Consider the following 24,927-nt stretch of genomic DNA (forward strand, 5'->3'; position numbering starts at 1 on the left):
TTTTTTATGCAAACCAAATCATTGTTCAAAAAGTCAATTTAATTTATTCACGCAAATAAAAGACTTATACGCTGACTCGCTATGCTGTGTAAAAATATTCAAAGAAGTTGCAAGTACAGTATGTACATGTACGTGTATTTATGTAACTTATGAAACGATAGCGGCAAGTAATACCTAGGTGGTGCAACAATATCAAGCCTATTTTCTACCGACACCATCATTTCATAGCTACGCTTCATAATATTAGTAGTGGTTGCGTCATTGAAAAGTGGGACAACTTCTTATTATTCTATGACACCTTCCGAGCCCGTTACGTGTCGAAGGTAACTAATAGTTTCATTGTTCAACTATTTTAGACGTTTCATTGTTATTAATTGTTATATATTTTTACAGCGACAGTTTCAGTTAAAAAAAGATTATCCGAAGCACCCAAGCTATGTAGCTTATCCTTGCTTATTGCACAGAGCACTAGCACATTGTCGTTTTAGATAAGCACATCAAAATTAGACTTATTTTTATTAACTCTAAATAGATGAACTTACTTCATGACAGACGTTTTCAACAAATTTAGCTTTAAAATGACTGGTCTTATATTTGTGAATCATACCGGTATTACGTAAAGGTCTCATACAATGCGAAGTAATAATACTAAGAAGTTGTCCCACTTTTCAATGACGCAACAACTACTAATATTATGAAGCGTCTCGAAACTGTCTAATAAATGTAGCCAAACCCTATGCTAAAAAACTGAAAGCTCTACCCTACACATCAACAATATCACAGGGTCTGGAAAAAACCACTGGCGACGAAGTGGATATAGCTGAAATGCCATCAGTGACCTAGTAGAGCTATGTTTTAGCACCAATATTGAAGTTGGGTAGTTTTTGTGTCTTTCAGCTTAATTTTACAACTGCCTCAGAGCTACAAAATATAGTATCAGGTCTTTTGATTATTTGCGCTCTATTTTTTGAGCTACAGATAGTCATATCACCATATTTTTCCTCTCCCACCTCTCCTTTGTCTACAATTGTCCGCTTAGATATCACGGTCCACATAAGCTTGTGCAAGGAGACATTTATTACATGAAACAACAGTAGGTATAAAACCAAGCAATTGGTATTAGTTGCTGTTTATTGTGTAGCTAAATGATTACCAATATGTTAGTTAATGCTCCTTTGATATAGATACACAAAACTGGGTTGAGTTTTTCAACTTTTATAAGAGTAGGTTAATCGTAATTCAAGGCCACTTTGATGAATAAATTTAAAGCACATAAATTACATAATTTTTTTGTTGTATATTTCAATACATCAGAGTCTTGGCTTTCAAATGAGTCAATCTGGTCAATAAAGTCAATCTGGTAATTAGTTTCAGAAAAGGATGTTATACAGGAAAGACTGTTTATCCATGCGTAACGCAGTCACTACACCAAAGGACAACAACAAGTTACAACAGTAGTTACAACAAGTTCGCTAAAACAAAGGAACCAACAAGCTGTAGAAAAAAAGCAAATAGGGTAAATGCTTTGACACAGCATGAATTCAACAACCTTGGTGTTGACCAATAAAATCTTAATAAATGTAAAATTGGTTTTGAGACACTGAAAACATTTGAAGGGTGATCCTTGCTTTTCATTAGCATTTAAAAAGCAATGTAATACATGTATACCGGTACAGGATGTCGAAGACATGTAAATTATCAAAGCTAAAAATATCATTAAGGTCGCACTGTCTTTTGATTTTATCAGTCTTATAAGCAAAAAACACTTTGCTACCAATTTCTTCTTCAGAATACATGATTTGCGGATAGATTTCGACTAATGCAATTAAGCTGTCAGACCAACTTTGTAGAGTTTACAGTCAAATCTTCAACTACTCTCCTGTTTTATCAAACATGCGCAGTGTGTCAGTGTAATGTGCATACATTGAGTTTACAATAAATAACCTCATACCACTGTATCCTTGTTATGATATTGTTTATTGTAAACAAGACTCCCAAGGAGCATATCATTTTGCTAAATTTCACATTTGACTGCGTTTGACTGTATTATAGGGATAGAACCTATAGGCAGATACATGCAAGATATGGAGGCAGAGCCATACTAAATGCATTTGAACAAAATAATAACGAGAGATGTATGGTTGTTACGAGTCAGCTATAATAACGACAGATGTATGGTTGTTACGAGTCAGCTATAATGGTTCTGTAACAAATCAAAGATTCACAAAATGAAATAAATACCGCCTACCAAAATATGACATAAAGCCAAGGTTCACTTCATTCAACTAAAATGATAATAAAAATGCATTCATTATATGCCACCATCATTCCTAACCTTGACACCGAGACACAAAGCCGTCACAGAGAGCGGTCTGGTACTTGATGCAGTATGCAAGAATGTACTTTATGCAATCACTGATTACTACAGCGGTTTAACATGTGACATGAAGTTATTAGCACTTATTTTGCAAAATGATAATAGTCCCACCAGGTGATGACCATCAAAAAACCAAAATAGGCATATAAACAGTAATCCGACAGTCGATAGCCAAGGGATAGGCATGAGGATGAGAAACACGTTTAAGACATTAATCACACTTCCTTTATGTTTATCAAAAAATAAATTGCCTAGCAATTCGACAAAAGAAATAGCAAACCACTCAGCCAGAGTAGCCTAGCATACAGAATCCATGTCAGTCGTTGACATAATAACAAACTTGAAGGTAAAGTACGCTATGAACAGATTAGTCCCGAATTGACTGATCTTAATGCAAAAGTGAATGAATATATGTACAAAGCTATAACAAGTCAAAGAAAAGTTTTTATCTCGCTAAAGCGCAAATGAGGGATGAGCACATCTCAAAAAACTCCATAGTCTGATGGCAGCCCAAGGCTCCTGGTGTCATAGGAGGACTCTCATCCAGCTCCATAGTGTCTTCTGCAACTAGTTAAAAAAAGGATATGAAAAGGGAAGTCTAATAAAATGACATGGCTAGCAGGTGCTCTACGTACAGTCAAGTAGAATGGCATGGTTAGCAGATTAGTTACGAAAAGTCAGATGACAAATTTGATTGTAAAGTAGAATGCCAACAGTGAAAACCTATTCATTGATTGAGAAATGTAACAATATTTGGCTCTATAAATGCAAAAGTGACATTTGAAGCTGTGACAATCTTTTATCATCGCTAATTGTGGATTTGGGAGTATGTCCAACTTAACCCATAAAAATTGGGCAACATTGATCATTATTCAGTAAAACTGCCAAGTTTTTAAGAGCAAATCTACTTTCACTGGTACTACTGGCATATCGGACTACATTGAGGTTACACTGCGTGCATACTGAAAGCATTCTGTCATTTTCACACAAGTATAAACAAAGCTCAAATGATCATAAACAATAAACCTCAGTGTAAAAGTAAACATTCATTTACGTTCCTGCTGATGCACATGAAATTTAGTGAGAATTGTTGAAACACACGGCACGGCCATAAGCAATACTTTAAATAGGAAAGCAGAGGACAAGATCTTGTGTTTTTACTAAATATAGTATTTAGTAGGACATAGTAATAAATATAATACTTGACAAAAAAAAGAATCAGGTTCACACAAGACTATCTGTACCAACTCTAAGATAATTTCTACTGTTTTACAAATTTGGCTGTAAACATATGCATTGTTTTTGGCTTGTGACATTTGCAGGCCAATTTAAATATATAGTGACTAGGTCATGACATTTCTACTTTAAAACCTTCCAAGATAAATTGTATTAGTTCGACAGAGCTAATAATATTATAAATCAGCAAATCGCAGCATTACTAAGCAATTTTAGAAGGTGATTCTAAATGTTCTTTTTGCTAATAAATAAAATGTTACGCCAAATATTACGGTGAGCATAGTGACCAAGAGATATTTACAATAAATTGTATCTGTAGTTTTGAACGAAACATGTTTATCAGCAATAAAAGCAATCATTCATTTTGGAAAAATTTTTGTTTAGCTATCCTAAATCTTCGCTTCAATGAATTACATCTTCATATGTATTTTTGTATGAGTTGTTTAGAAAATTTATTTCGTCATTTTGTCGGGAGCAGCCCTGACCTAATAGCCTAGAGCACCGGACCTGTAAACAGCAGGTTGGATTACAATTGCCAAAAAAGGCCACCAGGGGTGACAGGAAGGATGTCTGACCTTGAATAGCTCTCTCTGCCAAAATCAACTCCAGTAAACTGGTCTGCACACTGACAGCCAACCCGTAGTTTGATTTTGAGAAAAATATTTTGTCACCAAAATGCAGCTCCATGTCTTAAGCTGACCACAAAGTTTTACTCAACTAGTAATAACAGTCAACACACAAGTTTTTTGTTAGAAGGCTCTATACAGTATTTGCAGGTAACTTTATATATCTGTGGATGTAAGAAAAATTGATTTTTTTTTCATCACACATGTACATGATTGCTTATGATCATAGGTAATTGCTTTACTGAACGCTGCCTCTTTTGTTATTTACATTTAGCCATCAATTGCTGCTGCCAACCGAGATACATATACTGCTTTAAATTCGACACTTGTTGTTGTGATGGGGTGCAAAGATCCAATTTCACAATGACAACCAGCCAAAAGATTGTTAAATTCCAAACTTAACAAGAGGAATAGTCACAATACAATAGTGATCTTGTGAGCATCTGTTTACAATTGACCAGTGCCTGTACCAACTATGTAAGTTCCACATAATTATCATTACTTTTTGAAGATTAAGATCTGCTACCATAGTGTTCTATTGGTGAGGTATTAGCCAGTGCAACCGGGAGGTTAGGACTCTAAGAATCTCTGAGTCTATGAACAAATCAAGCTTTCTGCAGCAAATTTATATGCTAGGGCAGCGAAAGTAAAGGTCAAATACAGTCAGACATCACGGGATTTGTTAGTTTAAATATGTACGTGTAGCTATTTTTCCATAAAACAAGCTGGCACAGCTCAAAGGAAGAAGTGGTTTAACTAGTAGCAGACAGTTTCTCCTACGTGAAAACTGTTGCAGGTGCTCAAAGTGTATAAACTGTCAATTATGATTGAATACAGGCCTGCACTTATGTTACATCAGACTGGTATAGGCTGAGACTGCCAAAATATTAAAGATATTTTCTTGCTATAATCTTCCAGAATATTGACAAGCATATTCAAATGTAGTACTAAATTAAAAACTGGCTACAAACATCAATATATTGTAGTCATTGTGTTGGCGATAAGTCGTGCCAAAAGAAACATGTTGGTCTAAATCGGTAGAGACAAAACCATTTGTGATTGGCTGAAATATTGAATTCTTACAAATGTAATTTCGTTTTCATTTTATTCTTTTCCAATGCTATTTACATCAAGTTTTGATTTTAAATGAGACAACAGAGCTTCACACAAGCAGCTATTTATATATGAATAAAGACATTCTCACTTTTAACAAATATAATTGGAACTGTTCATAAAACCTTCCAGACAATTCTTGAAGTAATTAAATCTATTAAAAGTTAGTTTTTTTTCTATAGTTTGTTTCATGCTTAATCCCAAATATCTTTGGACTAGGTGGTTTTTACCGATTATGTGTAACACATTTTCTTGGCCAAAAATATAGTAAAACAAATTGCTGCACTAACTTTATTGCTATCACAATTTTTCAATGATGCATATTAGATAATAAATATTCTGATGATGTTTCAGTAGCGGTATTCAGCAATGATGTCACGGACTTTACGTGACTGATACCAATTTTCATTGGTCCATCTACTTGTCAATACGATGCATCATGCATAGTGTCGGTAGTGTAGTCAGAGCAAATATCTATATCATGTGTCAGCTATGTATGTGTAGTCTTTAGTCTAGCGTCTCTATCAGGCTACAGATCACTACGGCTATGCATATGAGTGTCAATCTTTGCATAATACTTACCGCTGTTAGTAGGTCGTAGCCCAGTCTCTGGCTCATGAAACATGGAACGTCCCATAAAGTCATTAATCGAGGAGCTCAGAGAACTATTGCCTGAGTTCTTAGCTACATCATCAATGTGGGGGCTCAACGACTTGAAATCGAGGAGATAACTCTTGTTGTCCACTTGATAGAGCTGCAGTGACATTTTTGTCTAAAATAAAATTATTAAAAGAGGTGCAATGAAGATGCTAAAGATGTTAAAGAACGATTCTCTAATCCAGATAAGCTGAACTACGGAGTCATGTCCCTGTATGATTGTTTTTGATGTTTGAGGTGATCTAACTGCCAAGATGCTTTAAGATTAAAATTGACAAAACTTAATTGAGGTTAAACGCTGAGATCAAATGAAAGCGCGGTTATGACTTCTATAGTAGTTGCGTAGAGACCGACAGAATAGAGACGCGAAAGGCTGCAACTTGAATGCATTAGCCGATATCAACTTTAGCAACGATAGCAACTAGTGACATTATTTTGACACGTATTTTCTTCTGAGCCTTTTAACCGCGATCAAGTTTTGTCCATTCAATCTTAAAACATCGTGGCAGTCGGATCACCTCAAACATCAACAACTATCGAAAACGATGATGAAAAATACTGATACTTTCTGATGAGATCTACTAGAAATTAGTGTAAGTTCATCTTTAAACTGTTGATAGCTGCTGATTATTCCCATAACAACATTTGTTAAATTTTAACAATATTAAATATTGTTATTTGTCGAACAAATGGAAAGTTCTATTAAATGTTTAAAACATAATATGTCAAACAGGTACTCTGGTTGCGAAAGGCTACATAATCAGAGACTAAATTATGTTAGAGTGGTGCAATTACCAGCTTATCTAAAAGAGCCCCAGAGAGTGTTCATTACAAAAAGTTTTGTCAACTCGACTAGAATTCTCAAATAGCAAAACTGTGTGTTCTAGATCCATGAGCACTCTAGACAGAGGAAAACTGTAATGCTCTCGTGTTACGTAAGAACAATTAATTTCAACTCATGCTAATACTTAGTTTGAGCAAAAATCTATAACAATATTGATCAAAACAAAATACATAATACACAGATATTATTTGGTTTCGTTCAACAGACTATATATAGCGGAAATCACTGTTATTGAATTACAAACTGTAAAAGTAAAAATACTATCAAATTTTGTTTCACGGTCATCTATATGCGAATTATTTGACAACGTAAAGTTTAAGCAAATCTTTGCTCAACGTCTGAAATAACTTCCAACATAGAATGCCAAGTTTCTTGAAAGATCAGTGTCATAAGTTAAAATGACGCGACTTGTGAAAACTAAAACAATAAAATGTAATAAAAGTAACAATTAAAACCTCTTTTTATGGATTTTTAGTATATCCATTTAGTTTGTAATACAATGTAGTTTTGTTCCATTTGTTCATTATATCCCTTTATCCCACGACCAAACGAGCGGCTGCGAAGTTTGGGAGTTTTTATGATAAATGCATGTGCACACAACTTACGAAAATTATTCATCAACAATGAGACGAACCCTTGTATAAAAATTTCATCAACAAATTTAACCATCGTTTTGTAGATTAGTTAAAGTATAATAACGATACAAAACACATATAGGCCCATTTAAATATGTTACCAAGTCTTTGTAAATTATCGAAATTCTCTAAAAACTTACCCATCTGATCGGATTATACCCAAATAGACAGATTTATTTGGACGAAAATCGTCGCAAATCGCTGGAAAAGCTTGGTTTAATAAAAGTTAAGACCGGAAATTGAAACGCCGGGCGACAGAGAATAGAACGATTACATCGTGCGCATTTCGCGAAAAAATAACGTGCACATTTCACCAGTCTATAGCATTGTCGACGGTTTCTGTAATTAATGTAGGAGTACTGAAATCGTTTCATCTTTGCTGATTTCAAAGTATCCGACTTTTTAGAAACATTCCAGTACTTTGGTATTCTAACTGATGTCCAACGCAGTGTAAGTAAAGGAAATGACGATGATATTTTTTTCTAACAATTCTTATGAGATTACGATATTTAATTATAAGTTTGGATATTATTCTTGATACTTCTTGATATTGTTAGCTATGACGTTTTGAAATGTAAACAAAATTGTGCATTGGTTTTCTATTATTACTGTATTACTATTACAAAGTTTGGATATTCTTTTTGATACTTCTTGATATTGTTAGCTATGACGTTTTTAAATGTAAACAAAATTGTTCATTGGTTTTCTATTATTACTGTATTACTATATTAATAATATTGGTTATTCTAATAATATCAGTGCATTTTACTTCTAATATTGCATTTCTCCTATTGCAGCGGGAGAGATATAAACATATAATCTTTTCCTTTCATTATTGCTGTTTGTCATGACCAAACACTTTTTTAAATAGATTTTCTAAAAATCTATATAAATATCACTTCTTGATATTGTTAGCTATGACGTTTTGAAATGTAAACAAAATTGTGCATTGGTTTTATACTATTACTATATTAATAATATTGGTTATTCTAATAATATCAGTGCATTTTACTTTTAATATTGGCCAATATTGCATTTCTCCTATTGCTGGGGGAGAGATATAAACATATAATCTTTTCCTTTCATTATTGCTGTTTGTTGTATATAATAACACCCACACCCAGTACATTACAGCTACCATTGCAGTTATCCTATTGCACTGCGGTGCCATTTGACTGCTAATATTGCATTTCTCAACCATCAGTACCTTTTCTTTTCTCCAATATCACTTTGGTCGTAGGCTGTATGACAGTGGAATTTCTAGTATAATGTATTTTTTAATGCTAAATGTAATTACCTGAGAAAACTTATCATCAGGTTTTAGAGCAGTGGAACGAATCAACTGAAATTCAATTTATTCTTTTGCTCCAACATACGACAGATTTAACATAAAAAAAGTTTGAAAATGATAAACTTCATCTGTCGAGGTTTGGCAATAAAGAGGTTTTTAGTGAAGGAAAAACTATTATGTTATGAGAAGAAAAAATTATGAAAAAAATTAAAGGTTGTTAGTTTTGCATATTGCGGCAATGAGCAAAATTAGGTTACACACAGATTAGGCAACAACCCTCGGGCTGTAAAGTATCAGGTGAGATTTTCTAATACAGAAATTAATGATGCTAAGAATAGAATAACCAAATACAGTGTAACATAACAGCTTATTTTGTACACATAACAATAGCATGACCTTTGAAGTTCAACTATTCAAAAGACTCACGTAGTTTCCGAGAACTGGATTTTTTCTGCGCACCCTTACATGGAACGGATTAATAATCTTCCACTCAAAGTTAAGAGAGGACATTGCCCTGAAGACCTCATGCATGATGTCATGAGGCTTGCTCTGTGACCGGATACCCAAATGCCATTTGGCCCTCTTGGAGCCCATTGACGAGCCCTTCTTCCCCTCTTCGAGTGTAACAGTCAAATTGGCATCTGCATATAAATTAGCTAGTACATGGAAGAACTAAATGACTGGAAATCATCTGAAAGAAAGAGATTTTGTAAACTTAATGGTGTTTTATATCTACGATTTCACCAGTAACTACTGTCATAACAAAAACACAAGAATCATTTATCTGTAGTGTTATAACAATAATAATATATCAAATGCCATCGGCAATGTTTCCCTTTAGCGCCTCAATAACTAAATTTATTAAGACAAGCGCAGCTCTTAAAGCTGTACATTTCCTATGTTCTAACTTAGCAAGAATGAAAGTCTGCTATCTGAAGGAACCGAAACCATGGACAGGCCTTTAAATTACACAGGGCAGATGGTGTGTACTATTATTCAAGTAACACTCTGACCTTGACATGCGCAGTTATGGTTCGAGCTATGGTTACAATTAGACAGTTATAGTTGATACAAGTCTGTCACCTATACAGCACATACTAGTGAACAATGGTTGGAAATTTTGAGTAATAAGCTAAAAATCACCTTTATACTAAATAATGAGAAAGCCAGTCATGTCACAAAGCAATCTTTGTATCTACAGCAATCATAAACTACTTGACAGCCAAAATTAAGCTAGTAAATGTAGCCATTAGTCACAAGTGGTAGGCCAGTGACTATATATTAGTAAGTATAGTTATATAAGTATAACTATGTATTAGTCCTTACAACTGATTTCATAAACTGGTCAGTTTAAACACCCCCTGTGAGCCAATATATAACATAAGATTATGAGTAGACATTTCTTTCATTGTGACTTTAATTCACCAAGCAATGTGATTACTCTAAAGCATGAAATGTACTCATACCATAGCCTAAGACCTAATTGGCTGAAGATGAACACCGGTGCACTGGAGAATAATGGCAAAAGATGTTATTGCTCTAACCTTCTATAAAAATATTCTAATCTATAAAAAAATTTCTTACTGACAGCGAACTGTCCAATGCACTTCTCCTACACTTGTTTTTGAAAACCTACCTCACCCAAATAGTAAGCATTTATAGACCTGAGAGAATTTCTATGCCTTATCTCTCTGAAGTGAACCTGACTATTAATCGATCTATTTATATAAATACCATGTTACAAGTTTAACAGGACGGTTTGCTGCTATCTGACGGTGATTTTAGGTAAACTGTGTGCTTAAAGGTTGACTAGCAACAAAATTCACATTACTGTTATTTGGTATCAAAAGATTCACCATGTCTTACTCTGCAGTGTTGTAGGTGCAAGATACAGTGTACCCTCGATATACGATTACCCTGATATACGATTTTTCCCCCTACGAAGTCAAACATTGTGAGATCTTCACCTCGCTATACGAATTTTATTTCACCATACGATTGTGAGAAAAGTTTCGCCCGAGTTAAAATTTGGCGGTCGGTGTGCTCATAACGCACGTCGAATTAAAAAAAGACACCGAAACATAGTGTGCCAAAAACATTTTCAGAACGTTTAGAAGAGACACGATGATCGACTTCTCTCATGTCAGAATTCCGCGTGGAAATTTTCGTGTAAAATACTCAAGGCAGAGGAAATATTCATTTGTAGCATTATAATATCTTTTACTATAAACTTTTAGTCAGCATACGTATATACCTACGAGTATCTACATTTAATTCGTTAGCTATAGAATCTGAGACTGATACAAAACGAAAGAAAAATGATTTCTATGTCAACAAAGTTGGATGTTGTAAATAAGAAGAAGGCACCCGTATTATTAACATTGTCAAGGAATATGATCGCAACCAATCAGAATTTGCAATTATTATTAAAACAAGAACTCCATTAAAGCAAGCACAAGAAGAAGCTTACGACTGAAGATTTGAAGGAGTTACAAGGCCATGCACGCGATCAGCATTCAAAAGGAGCAACCAATTAGTAAGGGCGAGGAGGTAGAAGATACAGAAAACTCCCACATTGGCAGAAATATTTCAATTGTTTAATTTACTGATGTGGAATGGTACATTAAAACAATACATGTATAATATATATTATTTATCTCTTGTGTGGCACGTTTTTCATATTTTATTCATTTTATTTGTTTCCTTTTGATTTTATGTTTTATTTTCTTGTTTAACCATGTCTTTGCAGATGGGCTTGTTATCTCCTATGTGAATACAATTCATCGTATGTATGTAACTCATATAACTAGCTACTCAAGATAGTTGAGGCATTCACATTACTTTCTGAAACTTGTTAAAGCCTTGTCCTCTAGTGTATAAATACGTACAAACTTTGTACGTATGGTTACATTGATTCTTGTGCACGTTTCATACAAGAAAAACTACTGTAGCACCTTGTCTGGATCCTTCTACAAGCGTTAGCTAGCTAGCAGTTTTCTGCATTGCGCCATCATTTTTTCTTTTAAATAAGAAGAAAAATTGGACAGGACTAGACAACTTTCTTTCGCCTGCTAAAAATTCCATTTCATTACGTATTAAATTAACCTTCAAGTGTACAGCAACATAATTAACAATGATACGTTTTTACCTCTTCTCTGCTTTATTCGCTACATGTACTAGCTAAAGTCACGTTACTTCAAAGGTATGTACGTCCTGTATAATAGTAAATAAAATTTCATTTTTCTTTTCGGTAGCCATTAAATGGTCAGGTGTGTGAGAAGCCGATTTCGATAACTGCATCGCTCGGCCTTTCTTATTGAATTCTGGTTGAAAAAGGTTTCAACCAGACGCGCTAAATTTTATAATGAAAGTGAAGACAGAAACTTATGAAGGATAAAATTTCGTGATAATAAGTTGAAATTCAGTAAACTAATTCAAAATACATACAAAAACATAGATTAACATACTATTTTGTTACTAATTTTCAATATGTACAGCATTTTTATAAAATTTTGGACGATTTTTATCTTGCATTTTTCCATTGTATAATTACAATGGTTTCTATACCCCGACATACGATTTTTTCGCCATACGATGCCAGCTTTGGAACGGATTAACATCGTATCTCGAGGGTGCACTGTATGTGGAAATGTGATTACAAGCTCTTAAAAGCTCAAAAACGAACAGTTGATCGCAGCCATCACGAAACCGCCGTAGATTGGAATCAGTTTATTTCTCTGACGTAGTCATTACATTTGGTTATTGTTTTGTCACATGATGTTCTCACGTAAATTGAAAGGCCATTAAAAGGCTCAATATAAAACTTCTCATAACACTAGTTTATGACAAACACTTCGGGTTTTACCGAAGACCCGTATCAAATATAGATGCTCGTATAATGATCATGTTATCAGATGCTATAATCTGATCATGTTACCAATACTTCGTGAACAATTTCTGCAGCATTTTTCGATTATCACAGGTGACCAACAGGCTCATCATGTTTGTTAGACAATGATATGTACTCCTTCGAGCTAAGGTTAAAAAATTAAACGAATTTTTACGGTAAGTTATAAGATATCAGTGCTGAACGTGACAGCCTTACAATGACGATAAAATAGACGTGAAAGAACAATAGACATGGTTTTCTTGAATGCGTGAAGTATATTTGTGAAAATATTTCGACGAATGAGGTTGCGTGAAAGTGTAAACAGAAGCCATCTTGTACAACTACGTACCATTTGAGCCGTTTTGGAAAGAGATTCTAATCTACGGCGGTTTTGTGATGGCTGCAATTAGCTGTTCGTTTTTGAGTTTTTAAGAGCTTATAATCACATTTCCACATATTTTGCACCTACAACACCGCAGAGTAAGACATATATGGTGAATCTTTTGCTATCGAAAATCTGTAATGTGAATTTTGTTGCAACTCAACCGTAAAGTTGGATACACCTGCAGATTTGTAAAATTATAACACACCAACCAAGCTACACAATACAGGCTTGTGAGTGCTGCTGATTGTAAGACAATAGCTGGATATAGAAGCCAACAATCTTTACTATAATAAGAGCAGTGTCCGTTAGTTTGTCCGCCCAAAGCCATGCCAACAACGTTAGCAATAAAATTGCCTGCACTCGAATTGACTTCAGGTACTCCGATATACAGTCCTGCTCTCTAACCACTATACCACTAAATTACCCCAACGTATCTATAACTAAACACGAAAGGAACCGATTATCTGCATGCGTTGAGCCAATAAAAATGTGTTAACAACCTATCCAGAGTGTAATGTAGTTTCGCTTTGCATGCTAACAACCTATCCTGAGTGTAATGTAGTTTCGCTTTGCAAAACCTTTTTGTTATCGCAACTTATTGTTAGCAATGACCAGTCGTGTCAGACGTATTACTGCTAAATTTTTTTACTAATTTCAAATCGATAGACTTTGGGTGATTGTTATTGAACAATAGTACTACTAAAAGTTATGATTCATATTTTATCAGTAATAATAATGCCATAAACTGGAATAATATTGATAAATCGTCCGAGTCAGACATGCTCACGGTCTTTTTGAAAATGACCGAAAACTGTTCGTTCTCATTCTGTAAAACAATCGTGGTATTTTTCACGGCATCAACTAATGTTAAAATTTATGATGATTAATTTGGTTCAAAAGTCATAACAAAACTTATACAGAATTTATACGCACCTCTGAATCAAATTACAAGAGAGCTTTGAAAAAAGGATTTCCTGCATGGGAATCAAACCCAGGGCAACCAATTAAAACGCAACCGCACTACCATTACACCTCTCGGGAGCCCTAATCATATCCTGGGTTATTCTCAATATACTGATTACTCATGATGATTTTCACAGTGTACGGGATTGCCGAGTGTACTAGTTCATTATAGTTAGGACTAACAGCTCATTAATAGCGAATCGCATCACGACTTAGGTTTTATCTCCGACTAGACTATTTGATGAAATTACCATTTGTGGAGTGTTGTATTCATTAAACAACAAAAAAGAAAGTAGAAAAGAAATTTCAGATAAACTGGTGACTGAAAAAATATAGCAGCAACATTTGTAAACTGATCCAAACGTAAAAATAATTGACAGATGTTTACCTTAATATACAGCAAATAATTTAGAACTAAAATGGATTTGGATAAACAGTGGGACGTTAAACAAGTACAACAGAAAATAGCTGTCAGTCATGGCATCTAAAGGCTTGTCAAGTAAACTAGCCACATACCACAGATTATTTTGTATTGGCTTTAGTCAAGCTGATAAGCAAAGCTAGCCACATGGGCTCGATGCTCTAGTTAAAGTGACTTACCATTTCCTAATATCTAGAATTTTCAGGCCCCACAAATCCTAAAGAGGTCTAGATTACATACTTCTGATAACAAATTAAACATGAACGAAAACTCAAAGACAGACCTGGTAAGTTTCTCTCAGGATGGATAGGTTTGTTGGATGACCCAGGGAACTCAGCATCATGCGTGGGAGAACTATTAGCAATGAAAAAATTCTTCACCTGCTCTGGCTCTTCAGCCTCTTCACCTACATAAAGGGGTGCCAGAATCAAAATATGCAAAATATTTTGTTAGCGCTACAAAGAGTCATCCATTAATCTTTACACATGCGCATTGACGGTAACATCGAATGCATTTCACCATGCCCATCATCACAATACCGTGTGGACATACAAAAATCCAGAAAAGCTAGGCAAGAGAACCTTGAGTATGCTAATACTATTTTACATTTGGACTTCAAACTGGAATAGAAACGAAGACATATACGGAGTGGGAAGCCATGCATCAGATAGGTGTGAGAACTGAGAGAGGTGAATTTTCTTCAAATCAAAACAACTCAAAAGAGTCAAAAACAAATGCAACCAAAAAACCTAAACTCTACACGAGGCGAAGCAACCTATGCTACAGCTATATAAAAAGTGTCATTAGCCTATGACCCAAATAAATATAGGCCATAGGCCTTTGATTATGCAAGAAACAACAAAAGATGAGTACAGAGTGACTGGTGTGTCCGGTCAATGACTGCATAAGCTTATAACCTCACTGAGAGATGTGATCCATATTAGAAAACAGTAGAAATGGTACTTGCTTGCAAACTCACAAAATTTTGAGAGATACAACCTCATAAATAACTTTTAAAGATACTCACCAGTCTAACAAGAATTTAGTGCAAACATAAATATTTCATAGTGATATGGTAAGTGATTTGACCCATAAAGTAGTTACCGTAGTTACATTTGGCCAATGAGGCAATACCAAATGACTACTTACAACTTACCCCCCCCCCACCCGGCATCGGCAGTTCATGTATCGCCAACACTGAATCTTGCATGTAAAATCAATGATAAGCTTGCGAATTAAGATTGGAGAAGAAATTTAAAAGAATTTAAAGAAAAAAGAAGGCATGGGAGTTTTATTAATGATTTATATTTAAATTTATTGAACAAATACATGCTGTTGATTTGCTTTATTTGAATATCCATTAGATATTCGATTTTATATGTGCTTTATTGGGTTGTATTTGTATAGTATAGCACCCTTCTACATCAAGTTGTATTTTGTATAGTATGACACCCTTCCTGATCAAGTTGTATTTTGTATAGTATGACACCCTTTCTGATCAAGTTGTATTTTGTATAGTATGACACCCTTTCTGATCAAGTTGTATTTTGTATAGTATGACACCCTTCCTGATCAAGTTGTATTTTGTATAGTATGACACCTTTCCTGCTTAATATTCAACTTGAAACAAAATTTCTTTAGATCCATAAATAATGTTCATTGTTCTACCTAAATCACAACTTTCTTTACAAATATCATTGTTGGCCCATGAATTTGCCAAGGTTTTGAATTTTGGCTCACTCTATTTGTATACAAAGGATCTAGCGCACTTGATATCAGATTAATTAAAGGTGCTGAAATGGGGTAATGTTTTTATTAGATGCATCACCAACTGCAGCGCGAAATGCATGTATGGAAGAAAGCATTACACTAAAACACTGGAGAATGCATCAGATGAGGTCATCTGTTTCATACTCAAATCTGCTTAGTAGCAACGCTAATACTGTTTTTATAAATGTTATTTAATGTCTATGACAGCACTTACTAGGGAGTAATAGAGTTATAAAATAGTTCAGCATAAGAGCTCTGATGCCATTCGTTAAAATTTTGATAAGAGAAAGGAGTGCCTACTTACTCTAGTTTAAGATAATAAATTTCAAGGCAGCAATGTTGCTTTCTCAAAATTGAAATTTTGTATCGTCTGTGTTTTTGGATATTGATCATTTGCAAAAATAAAAGATGCTAAACAAAAACTATTATTAAACTGATGCTTTAACCGCTGATAAACACTGATATTGCAATAGACAGCGCAACTTATTTATAGATTCTAATGAAGCAGCAAAAAGACAGGTGCTTGATCATAAAACATGATAAATCATCCAATGGTTGTCAGTTGAATCACAACAATATACCATCACTGCCATCAGTGCTGATAGCTAGCCACTCAAAAACAGGCAGTAATATGATTCACTTACTTTCAGCCATCATCTTGTTGTCAACAAGAAGATGGTAGGCTATTGCCAACTGATCTGATGGATCACCGCTGAGCAAGGCCCGAGTCACTTCCTCTTGCTCCACTCCATATTTCTACACAAAACAGAACACCCTCTATAGCAGGCTTCATTATCTGTCTATCACAGAGCAATACTGTTTTATTCTCTATCTGATAAGTTACATACATGGCAGATATTCCCGTTAAGCAGTTTGTAGTCAAATAAATCCTATGAAATTCCTACAACTTTTTCTAGTACTTAATTGTGTATAAAAGAGCCATTCAATAAAAACTCAGGCGGTGTATAAATGTATCAGGTCTTGCTATGACAAGGTGATGCAGGTGATTGTAGAAAAGCATTGAATTACCAGTACTCAGAGTCGCACAGAACAAAGAAAAAGGTTTTACAGAGTTGTAGGGTAGATTCTATAACGAATACCCCATACAGCAAAAGGGGGTAGAATATTATAGTATGCATTTGTATAGTATGCAAATATATTGTATTTGCATACTATACACAATACATTTTGATCAGAGTGTCATACTATAGAACATACAACTTGATCAGGATGGGTGTCATACAGAACACAGAGAGAGGTTCCATAAAATCGTACTGTAAGTTTTATAAAGAATACCTCACAAAGTTCAATGACTATGTCAACATCGACTATATTATCATCATGGTGATTGGGCGAGGGAAACAGGTAGCTCTGTAGATCTGTTTTAAACCAGCTGTGAGTTCTACAAGAGATGGACAATAGTTGTAGTTCCATGTACAAGTCATCAAGCTAATCAAATCACAACACTGCTAATGCTGAGACAGTATCACCGATATTCTAAACATGGAAAATTTGTGATTGTTAAATGTATGTAACAGAACCTGTTTCTTTGCAAATAACTCGTTGAGATGCACTTACCAAAATAATAAAAATGTAACAAAAATTTATGAGCGATATTTGACTCTCAGTAAAATTCACAATTCAGTTTTATAACACAAAATAAGTTGTTCTCACATCTGCTAGCGTACATTGCTGACACATTGTGAAGAGTTCTCTCAACGAAGCATGGCAAGAATTAAGCGTAGGTAGTTTTAGAGAGTTTTAGAGGAATGTTTAATCAACAAACAGGAAGATGTGGAACTATAGTGGAGAGTCTACCTTATGTCTCGAATTGTGGCACGCTTCAAAGGGTCGACTTGTAACATCTTTACAATTAGGTCTACAACTTGCTGATTAAGATAGTCAGGCACACCAAATATTCCGGCTGCAAAAGTAAAGGGTACAGTTACATAAGTCATTTTGCAGCCAGTTCAATTTATCTCAAAGGATGTTTCAAGATTACCAAAAATCTATCATAAACTGCTTCCCAAAATTATATGTTTGATGCCAGCGGTGTTAACCTTTTTGTGTTGAAAGTAAAATGTGGGTGAAATAATGATCAGCATATTATAAAACAGTCAAGTCATATTCAACAAAAAAAATTACAGGAAAAGTAAATTAATGAAGCCAATGATTGGCCAGTCAACTAGTAATTATACTATAGATAGTAGCACTTGCTATAGCATGCCATGCGCAAGCCAACTTACATCTAATCTTGCGGAACAGCGTAACTATGTGGTCATCATCGAAGGGCAGCTACAACAATCAATATGCATGAGATAATTTCTGTAATAACTACTAAAGAAGCAGAGCAAAGCGAGAGACTCACTGTTTATTCCATACAACTTCACAAGCATAGAAATCATGTAGAGTGGTTAATTCACTTAGTTCATACATTAATTATTAAACCCCTATAATACTACACACTGATAAGAATACTGTATAACAGGAATAAGCATGAAATGGTATGACTACATGTATGTATGCATGTATGAAATGTTCATATGGCACAAATAGTACTTAATCATATAATGGAACTGTACACTGGACTACAAGATGCTACATACATATGATGCAGTTTTGTTCTCCAGTCATAATTATATTAAATACAGGTACTGGTCAGAACAAGCCATAACACTTACACTACCACATAGCAGAGCATAAAGTATGACTCCACAACTCCAGATATCCACTTCAGGGCCAGCATACAACCTGTAATAAACCTTCGATGTAACCTTCGATGACATAAATGACAGTCAATAAACTATTAGACAAACTCATGGACCAGACCTCTCGCCAGAGACAGTAAGATTGCTCGACAATTTGCCATATGACAAGCATACACTAACAGTAGGCAAATATATTGCCATGTGACAAGCATACACTAACAGTAGGCAAATATATTGCCATATGACAAGCATACACTAACAGTAGGCAAATATATTGCCATGTGACAAGCATACACTAACAGTAAGCAAGTATATGGCCACGTGACAAGCATACACTAACAGTAGGCAAGTATATTGCCATGTGACCAGCATACACTAACAGTAGACAAGTATATTGCCATGTGACAAGCATACACTAACAGTAGGCAAGTATATTGCCACGTGACAAGCATACACTAACAGTAGACAAGTATATTGCCATGTGACAAGCATACACTAACAGTAGGCAAATATATTGCCATATGACAAGCATACACTAACATTAGGCAAGCATATTGCCATGTGACAAGCATACACTAACAGTAGACAAGTATATTGCCATGTGACAAGCATACACTAACAGTAGGCAAGTATATTGACATATGACAAACATACACTAACAGTAAGCAAGTATATTGCCATGTGACAAGCATACACTAACAGTAGACAAGTATATTGCCATGTGACAAGCATACACTAACAGTAGGCAAATATATTGCCATATGATAAGCATACACTAACATTAGGCAAGCATATTGCCATGTGACAAGCATACACTAACAGTAGACAAGTATATTGCCATATGACAAGCATACACTAACAGTAGGCAAGTATATTGACATATGACAAACATACACTAACAGTAAGCAAGTATATTGCCATGTGATAAGCATACACTAACAGTAGACAAGTATATTGCCATGTGACAAGCATACACTAACAGTAGGCAAGTATATTGACATATGACAAACATACACTAACAGTAAGCAAGTATATTGCCATGTGACAAGCATACACTAACAGTAGACAAGTATATTGCCATGTGACAAGCATACACTAACAGTAGGCAAATATATTGCCATATGACAAGCATACACTAACATTAGGCAAGCATATTGCCATGTGACAAGCATACACTAACAGTAGACAAGTATATTGCCATATGACAAGCATACACTAACAGTAGGCAAGTATATTGACATATGACAAACATACACTAACAGTAAGCAAGTATATTGCCATGTGATAAGCATACACTAACAGTAGACAAGTATATTGCCATGTGACAAGCATACACTAACAGTAGGCAAGTATATTCCCATATGACAAGCATACACTATTAGTAGGCAAGTATATTGCCATATGACAAGCATACACTAACAGCAGGCAAGTATATTGCCATATGACAAGCATACACTAACAGTAGGCAAGTATATTGCCATGTGACAAGCATACACTAACAGTAGGCAAGTATATTGCCTACTGTTAGTGTATGGCGATATGACAAGCATACAGTAACAATAGATATCGACATGGCGATATGACAAGCATAAACTAACAGTAGAAATAAACACTTACTTCCCATCAATGACTTCGGGAGCGGCATAGTTGGGTGACCCACAACTAGTTTTAAGGAACTCACCATCAGTCATCACATTGGATAAGCCTATAAAGAGATGAGGCATAGAAAACTTATGCAAGAGATAAGGGAATGAAAGCCAATGCCTGAAAAACAGTACACATCCCTCCGCAAGTACTAATAACATAGGATTTTTCTACGGTTTGATAAGAGGATTATCACAAACAGTAAATAGACTATCATACAAAGAGACTAAAGAGAGAGTTGGTTGTCACAGAGCACCGCATCAAAGACATCAAACACTACGATTGCAGGTTGATATCGAAAGTTATAAGGAGCATACGTACCAAAGTCAGCAATCTTCACATTGAGGTACTGATCAAGAAGCAGATTCTCAGGCTTTAGGTCCCTGTGCACAACCATATGCCGATGGCAGTAGTCCACTCCTGCAAGACAAGTTTCCAAAGTTCACCATTATGTTATCAGCCATTCTGATGCCTTCATGGCTATCAAGAACTTGTGCTTTGAGATGCGCTTACTGCATTGGCAATGGGAAAATATGGCCACTAATCACAATACCTCACATAAACATCTACTACTACAAATATTTACTAAATTCATATACACTGTCTGAGAAATTTCATCCGCTGTTTGGGAGAAGCTTTTGATGATTATCAAGGCATATATTGAATATCTCTAGATGTCCTGCAAAATGTGCGCACACTCCATCTATTGAGCTTCATAGTAATATAATTATATCCCATTTATAGACTATACGCTGCCATACTGCCTGTCACTAATACTCTGGCTAAAGCAGCCACAAACATGTTTGATTTGATGCCCTTGTTCTTTTTTTATCATGGTGAAGATAAAATAAATAACATCCATAAATCCCGTGAAATTTTAACCAAACTTAAGCCTAGCACCAAACTATAATTGGAAACACAAACATTACTTGACATCTGATAGAATTAAATAAAAACAAAAACAGCTTCAAGAATTAAAACACTGTCTAAAAGGTAGTTGACAAAAACAGCAAACATGACAAAAACAGCAATTTTTCATAAAACATCCATCACATACAATGTAATTAAATTTGATAGTTCTTATAAAAACAGCCTGATAATTCATCCGCATAAACTTCATAAATTTACGAATAACATTTTGGGTGTAATAGATCTCATCAGCATTTGTAACCAGAACTATTTCCAAATGAGGATTTTCAAGGGCTGATCAGCCAGTTTTAAGCTTTAACTACTAAACAGCTCAGATCTTGCAACTTTCAGCAACACTTATTCATCCTATCCCTGGCTTCTTCAGCAATAGTATATTATATGAGCAACATTTTCCATAAAAAATACTAGAATTGCTAAAATTTTACTTGGCCAGTTTTGCTCGAATCTACAACCTGATCAAAATGTCTCAAATAATTATGCAAACAAGTAATTTAATTGTTTCCATAGCATTTAGAATGTGTGTAAAAAGATTTGCTATCGTAACAAGAATGTTTTTTTCCAAAAGAATTCTTACAGAAGCAAAATAAATTTTGAATCAGCTCATTGAGCCCTACATGTTTTCCAATAGGTAAACTACGGTAAATGAACTTTCTGGTAAAAATATCTCAAGATGCTGCAGCTTAACTTTCAATGATGCATCATTCGAAATAATAGTTAATAATGACCAGGCTGTGCCTATGCCTACAAGATTCATCGAAGAAGGCATAATAATAAATAAGTCTGTCGGTGAATGACAACACAACCAAACAGTTAATGTTATTCATAAAAATTCAAGTAAATTTTGCTACAAAAGTTGCAAATTGAGAAAAAAGGTGCAGTTCGGTGACTCAACAAAACTTCCTTAGTACATAAATAACAGTTACCAGATATAATTTGTTGGAAGAACTTTCTGGCTTCATGTTCTTTCAGCTTTCCATTTTTAACAATATACTCAAAGAGTTCTCCACCAGACACAAATTCCATGATCATGAAGAAGTCTGTAGGGGTGCTGATGACCTCATAACTACAGTATAACATACAACCAGAACTTACAGCTGTTAACCCGCAGCAAGATACTCGAGTTTAAAAGACAAACCATGTGTTTTCATCGCTTCAATAGTAAGTTGGGCAAAATAAAAAATGTATTTCATAAAAATTCTAAGCATTCATTCATTAGTGAAGACATACTATATTTTACAAAGATTTTACAAAATCTTACTTACAAATATGATGGAACCAAGGACATATGTTGGTATGGCATGTGATATTCGATGACCCAAGAACCAAGATACAACATAAATGCAGTCTACTTACAGTTTGATGATGTGTGGGTGGCGGAAAAGCTTCAAATTTTGTATCTCTCGCTTGATTTTACCAACAACATCCAGACTCTTAATTTTCTGCCGATTGAGTATCTTTACTGCTACTTGAGAATGTGTGACGATGTGTTTACCGACTGTAACAGAAAAAGCAGGCATTTTTAGAAATCAATTATGAATAAGTTCAATGAGATGTTGCTTTCAATGTTCAAATTTAATACGTTACCATGGCAGTTACGTTACCATAGTCAGGAACTAAAAACTATGTTATTTCACTTACACCTGAAAATAGTGTTTCTGCGATGTATTTTTGGGCAGTATCATTTTGTATAAAAAAGCAGATTTAAACTATTCCATAGTAAAACAAGAATGAGCAGGCATAGAACAGGAACATAGAGATTGTAATAAATAAGAAAAAAATGGTTAAAATGGACAGCATGAAAAAAACTTTAGGAGATAAAAAGCAATTGTTCTTATTATATATCTTAATACCAAACAAGAACAAACTTAGCACAAATATTCGCTATCTCATATGCCCCCTGCTGGACACACCACCCATGTCCTCGGGTGTTGCCTATAGATAACTTGCATATGCTTTTGGTCAGCAGTTGTACTGTAATCATGAAGTTTCCAATGTTAATTGATGAGATGTCCCTATGAAACGCATACCTGCTTATATATTCAAAGCAAAGCCAAGGAGGCTGTGACCTAAGACAGTCTTTTTATAGTGTCGACCGGACACTTCAGGGTCATCATCATATTATTAAAATTTCCTTTACACCTCTTCGAATTAAGTTTTTCAACTAAATGCCATGAAATGTGGTTGCAATGCATTCACCAGCTTTGTGGTGACTTCACTCGCATCTCGCAAGCAACTGGAGGCCTGACCCTGAACTGGCAGTAGCCTCTATGACTGTGCAACCTATAGCTGCCTCAAAGATTTTTGACACAAATTATAAGCCGCAGTTCCGCGCTGCCACTCCTTCACAGCTCTTTTGAAAGATACTACTTCATGTCAGCGTTATGTACCACTAATAAATGAATCGTACTTCACTGACTGTCAATAGCTAATAAAAAATTAAATAAAGACCAAAATCCGCAAACACTTGTGTAAAGTTACAAATACACCTAAAACTTCACTTGTCTGAAAATGGCACCTTCCTTAGTGATTTGTGTAGCCTAGTGTATATATGGTGTATCATTAGCTTTGACTTTCAATCCTTACAACAAATGGTAAACAGTAATACACATTGTAAAGTCAAATCAAACCGGCAATCTACCAAATGCAGACAATGTTTGGCAAAGTACACGAATCAAGCAGCATAACTTTTAGTAATAGACTTAGTGAAAAATAGAGGGTCTAATATCGAAGTTCATTGTGGTTAGAGTTCGGACTTGCTGGCGCCAACTGTAGCCTTTTGTGACAGTGAACGTACTTGTATTATATGATAGTATTATCGTATATCCTATAATATACAATAAAGTAAATCATTCCGTATTATACAGAAAATTCACTTACTCGACTGTATATAACATTGGATGGAAAAAAAACAATAAAAGAGTGATGTTACCTTTAACTTTTCCAAACGTTCCATGCCCGAGGGTGTTACCCAAAGCATAGTTTCCTATCTTTGGCGCATCCCGGTCAAAATGCAATTTTGCGCTTGAAGACATTAGTATTTGTTGAACGGCAAATATGGAAAAAATATCAAGTCATAATCACTATTCGGATATTCACAATAACCACGATTGCACAGCGTAGTACACCGAAGTGCGCATTTAAAGATTTACGTCATATCGCTCAAGTCGTTCATCGAAATACCGTATAGCAATCTATGTCTTTTAGCATTTGCAACGGGGCAAGTACTTCTGTAAATAAAACCCACGTGATCTATCAATGTCAATAAATAGTCTGAGAGACAAACAAACTATCCTGCACGTTAATAGATTTCACGTTTAAAAAATTAGTGTTGAGTAAATTTGAAGCAATAATATGACCGTGTATCGACTGCACTGTCTGTGAGAAAACATTTTTCAATCGCGTACTTTCCTTTAGGCTTGATAATGATTGAGAAACAGT

General features: G+C 34.9%; 1 protein-coding gene across 2 annotated transcripts; it reads right to left on the reverse strand.

Annotated features, from left to right (window-relative positions):
- Positions 1–1,958: 1,958 nt before the first annotated feature.
- On the reverse strand, positions 1,959–24,652 carry LOC137391747 (5'-AMP-activated protein kinase catalytic subunit alpha-2-like). 2 transcript variants are annotated; one of them, XM_068078282.1, is made up of 14 exons: positions 24,419–24,652; positions 22,843–22,984; positions 22,413–22,552; positions 20,881–20,979; positions 20,533–20,620; positions 18,889–18,958; positions 18,454–18,502; positions 18,026–18,131; positions 17,504–17,609; positions 16,852–16,963; positions 14,721–14,843; positions 9,206–9,420; positions 5,935–6,124; positions 1,959–2,938 (listed from the first exon to the last, which is right to left on the reverse strand). In XM_068078282.1, the coding sequence occupies exons 1-14, from the start codon at positions 24,519–24,521 to the stop codon at positions 2,823–2,825; spliced, it is 1,659 nt and encodes a 552-aa protein (XP_067934383.1). In that variant the 5' UTR covers positions 24,522–24,652; the 3' UTR covers positions 1,959–2,822. The 2 variants fall into 2 exon arrangements, with proteins under 2 accessions (XP_067934383.1, XP_067934382.1); XM_068078281.1 differs by having other exon boundaries at positions 1,959–2,944.
- Between the last annotated feature and the right edge of the window lie 275 nt (positions 24,653–24,927).

Source organism: Watersipora subatra, chromosome 3, assembly GCF_963576615.1.
Source record: "Watersipora subatra chromosome 3, tzWatSuba1.1, whole genome shotgun sequence".
Lineage (NCBI taxonomy): Eukaryota > Metazoa > Bryozoa > Gymnolaemata > Cheilostomatida > Watersiporidae > Watersipora > Watersipora subatra.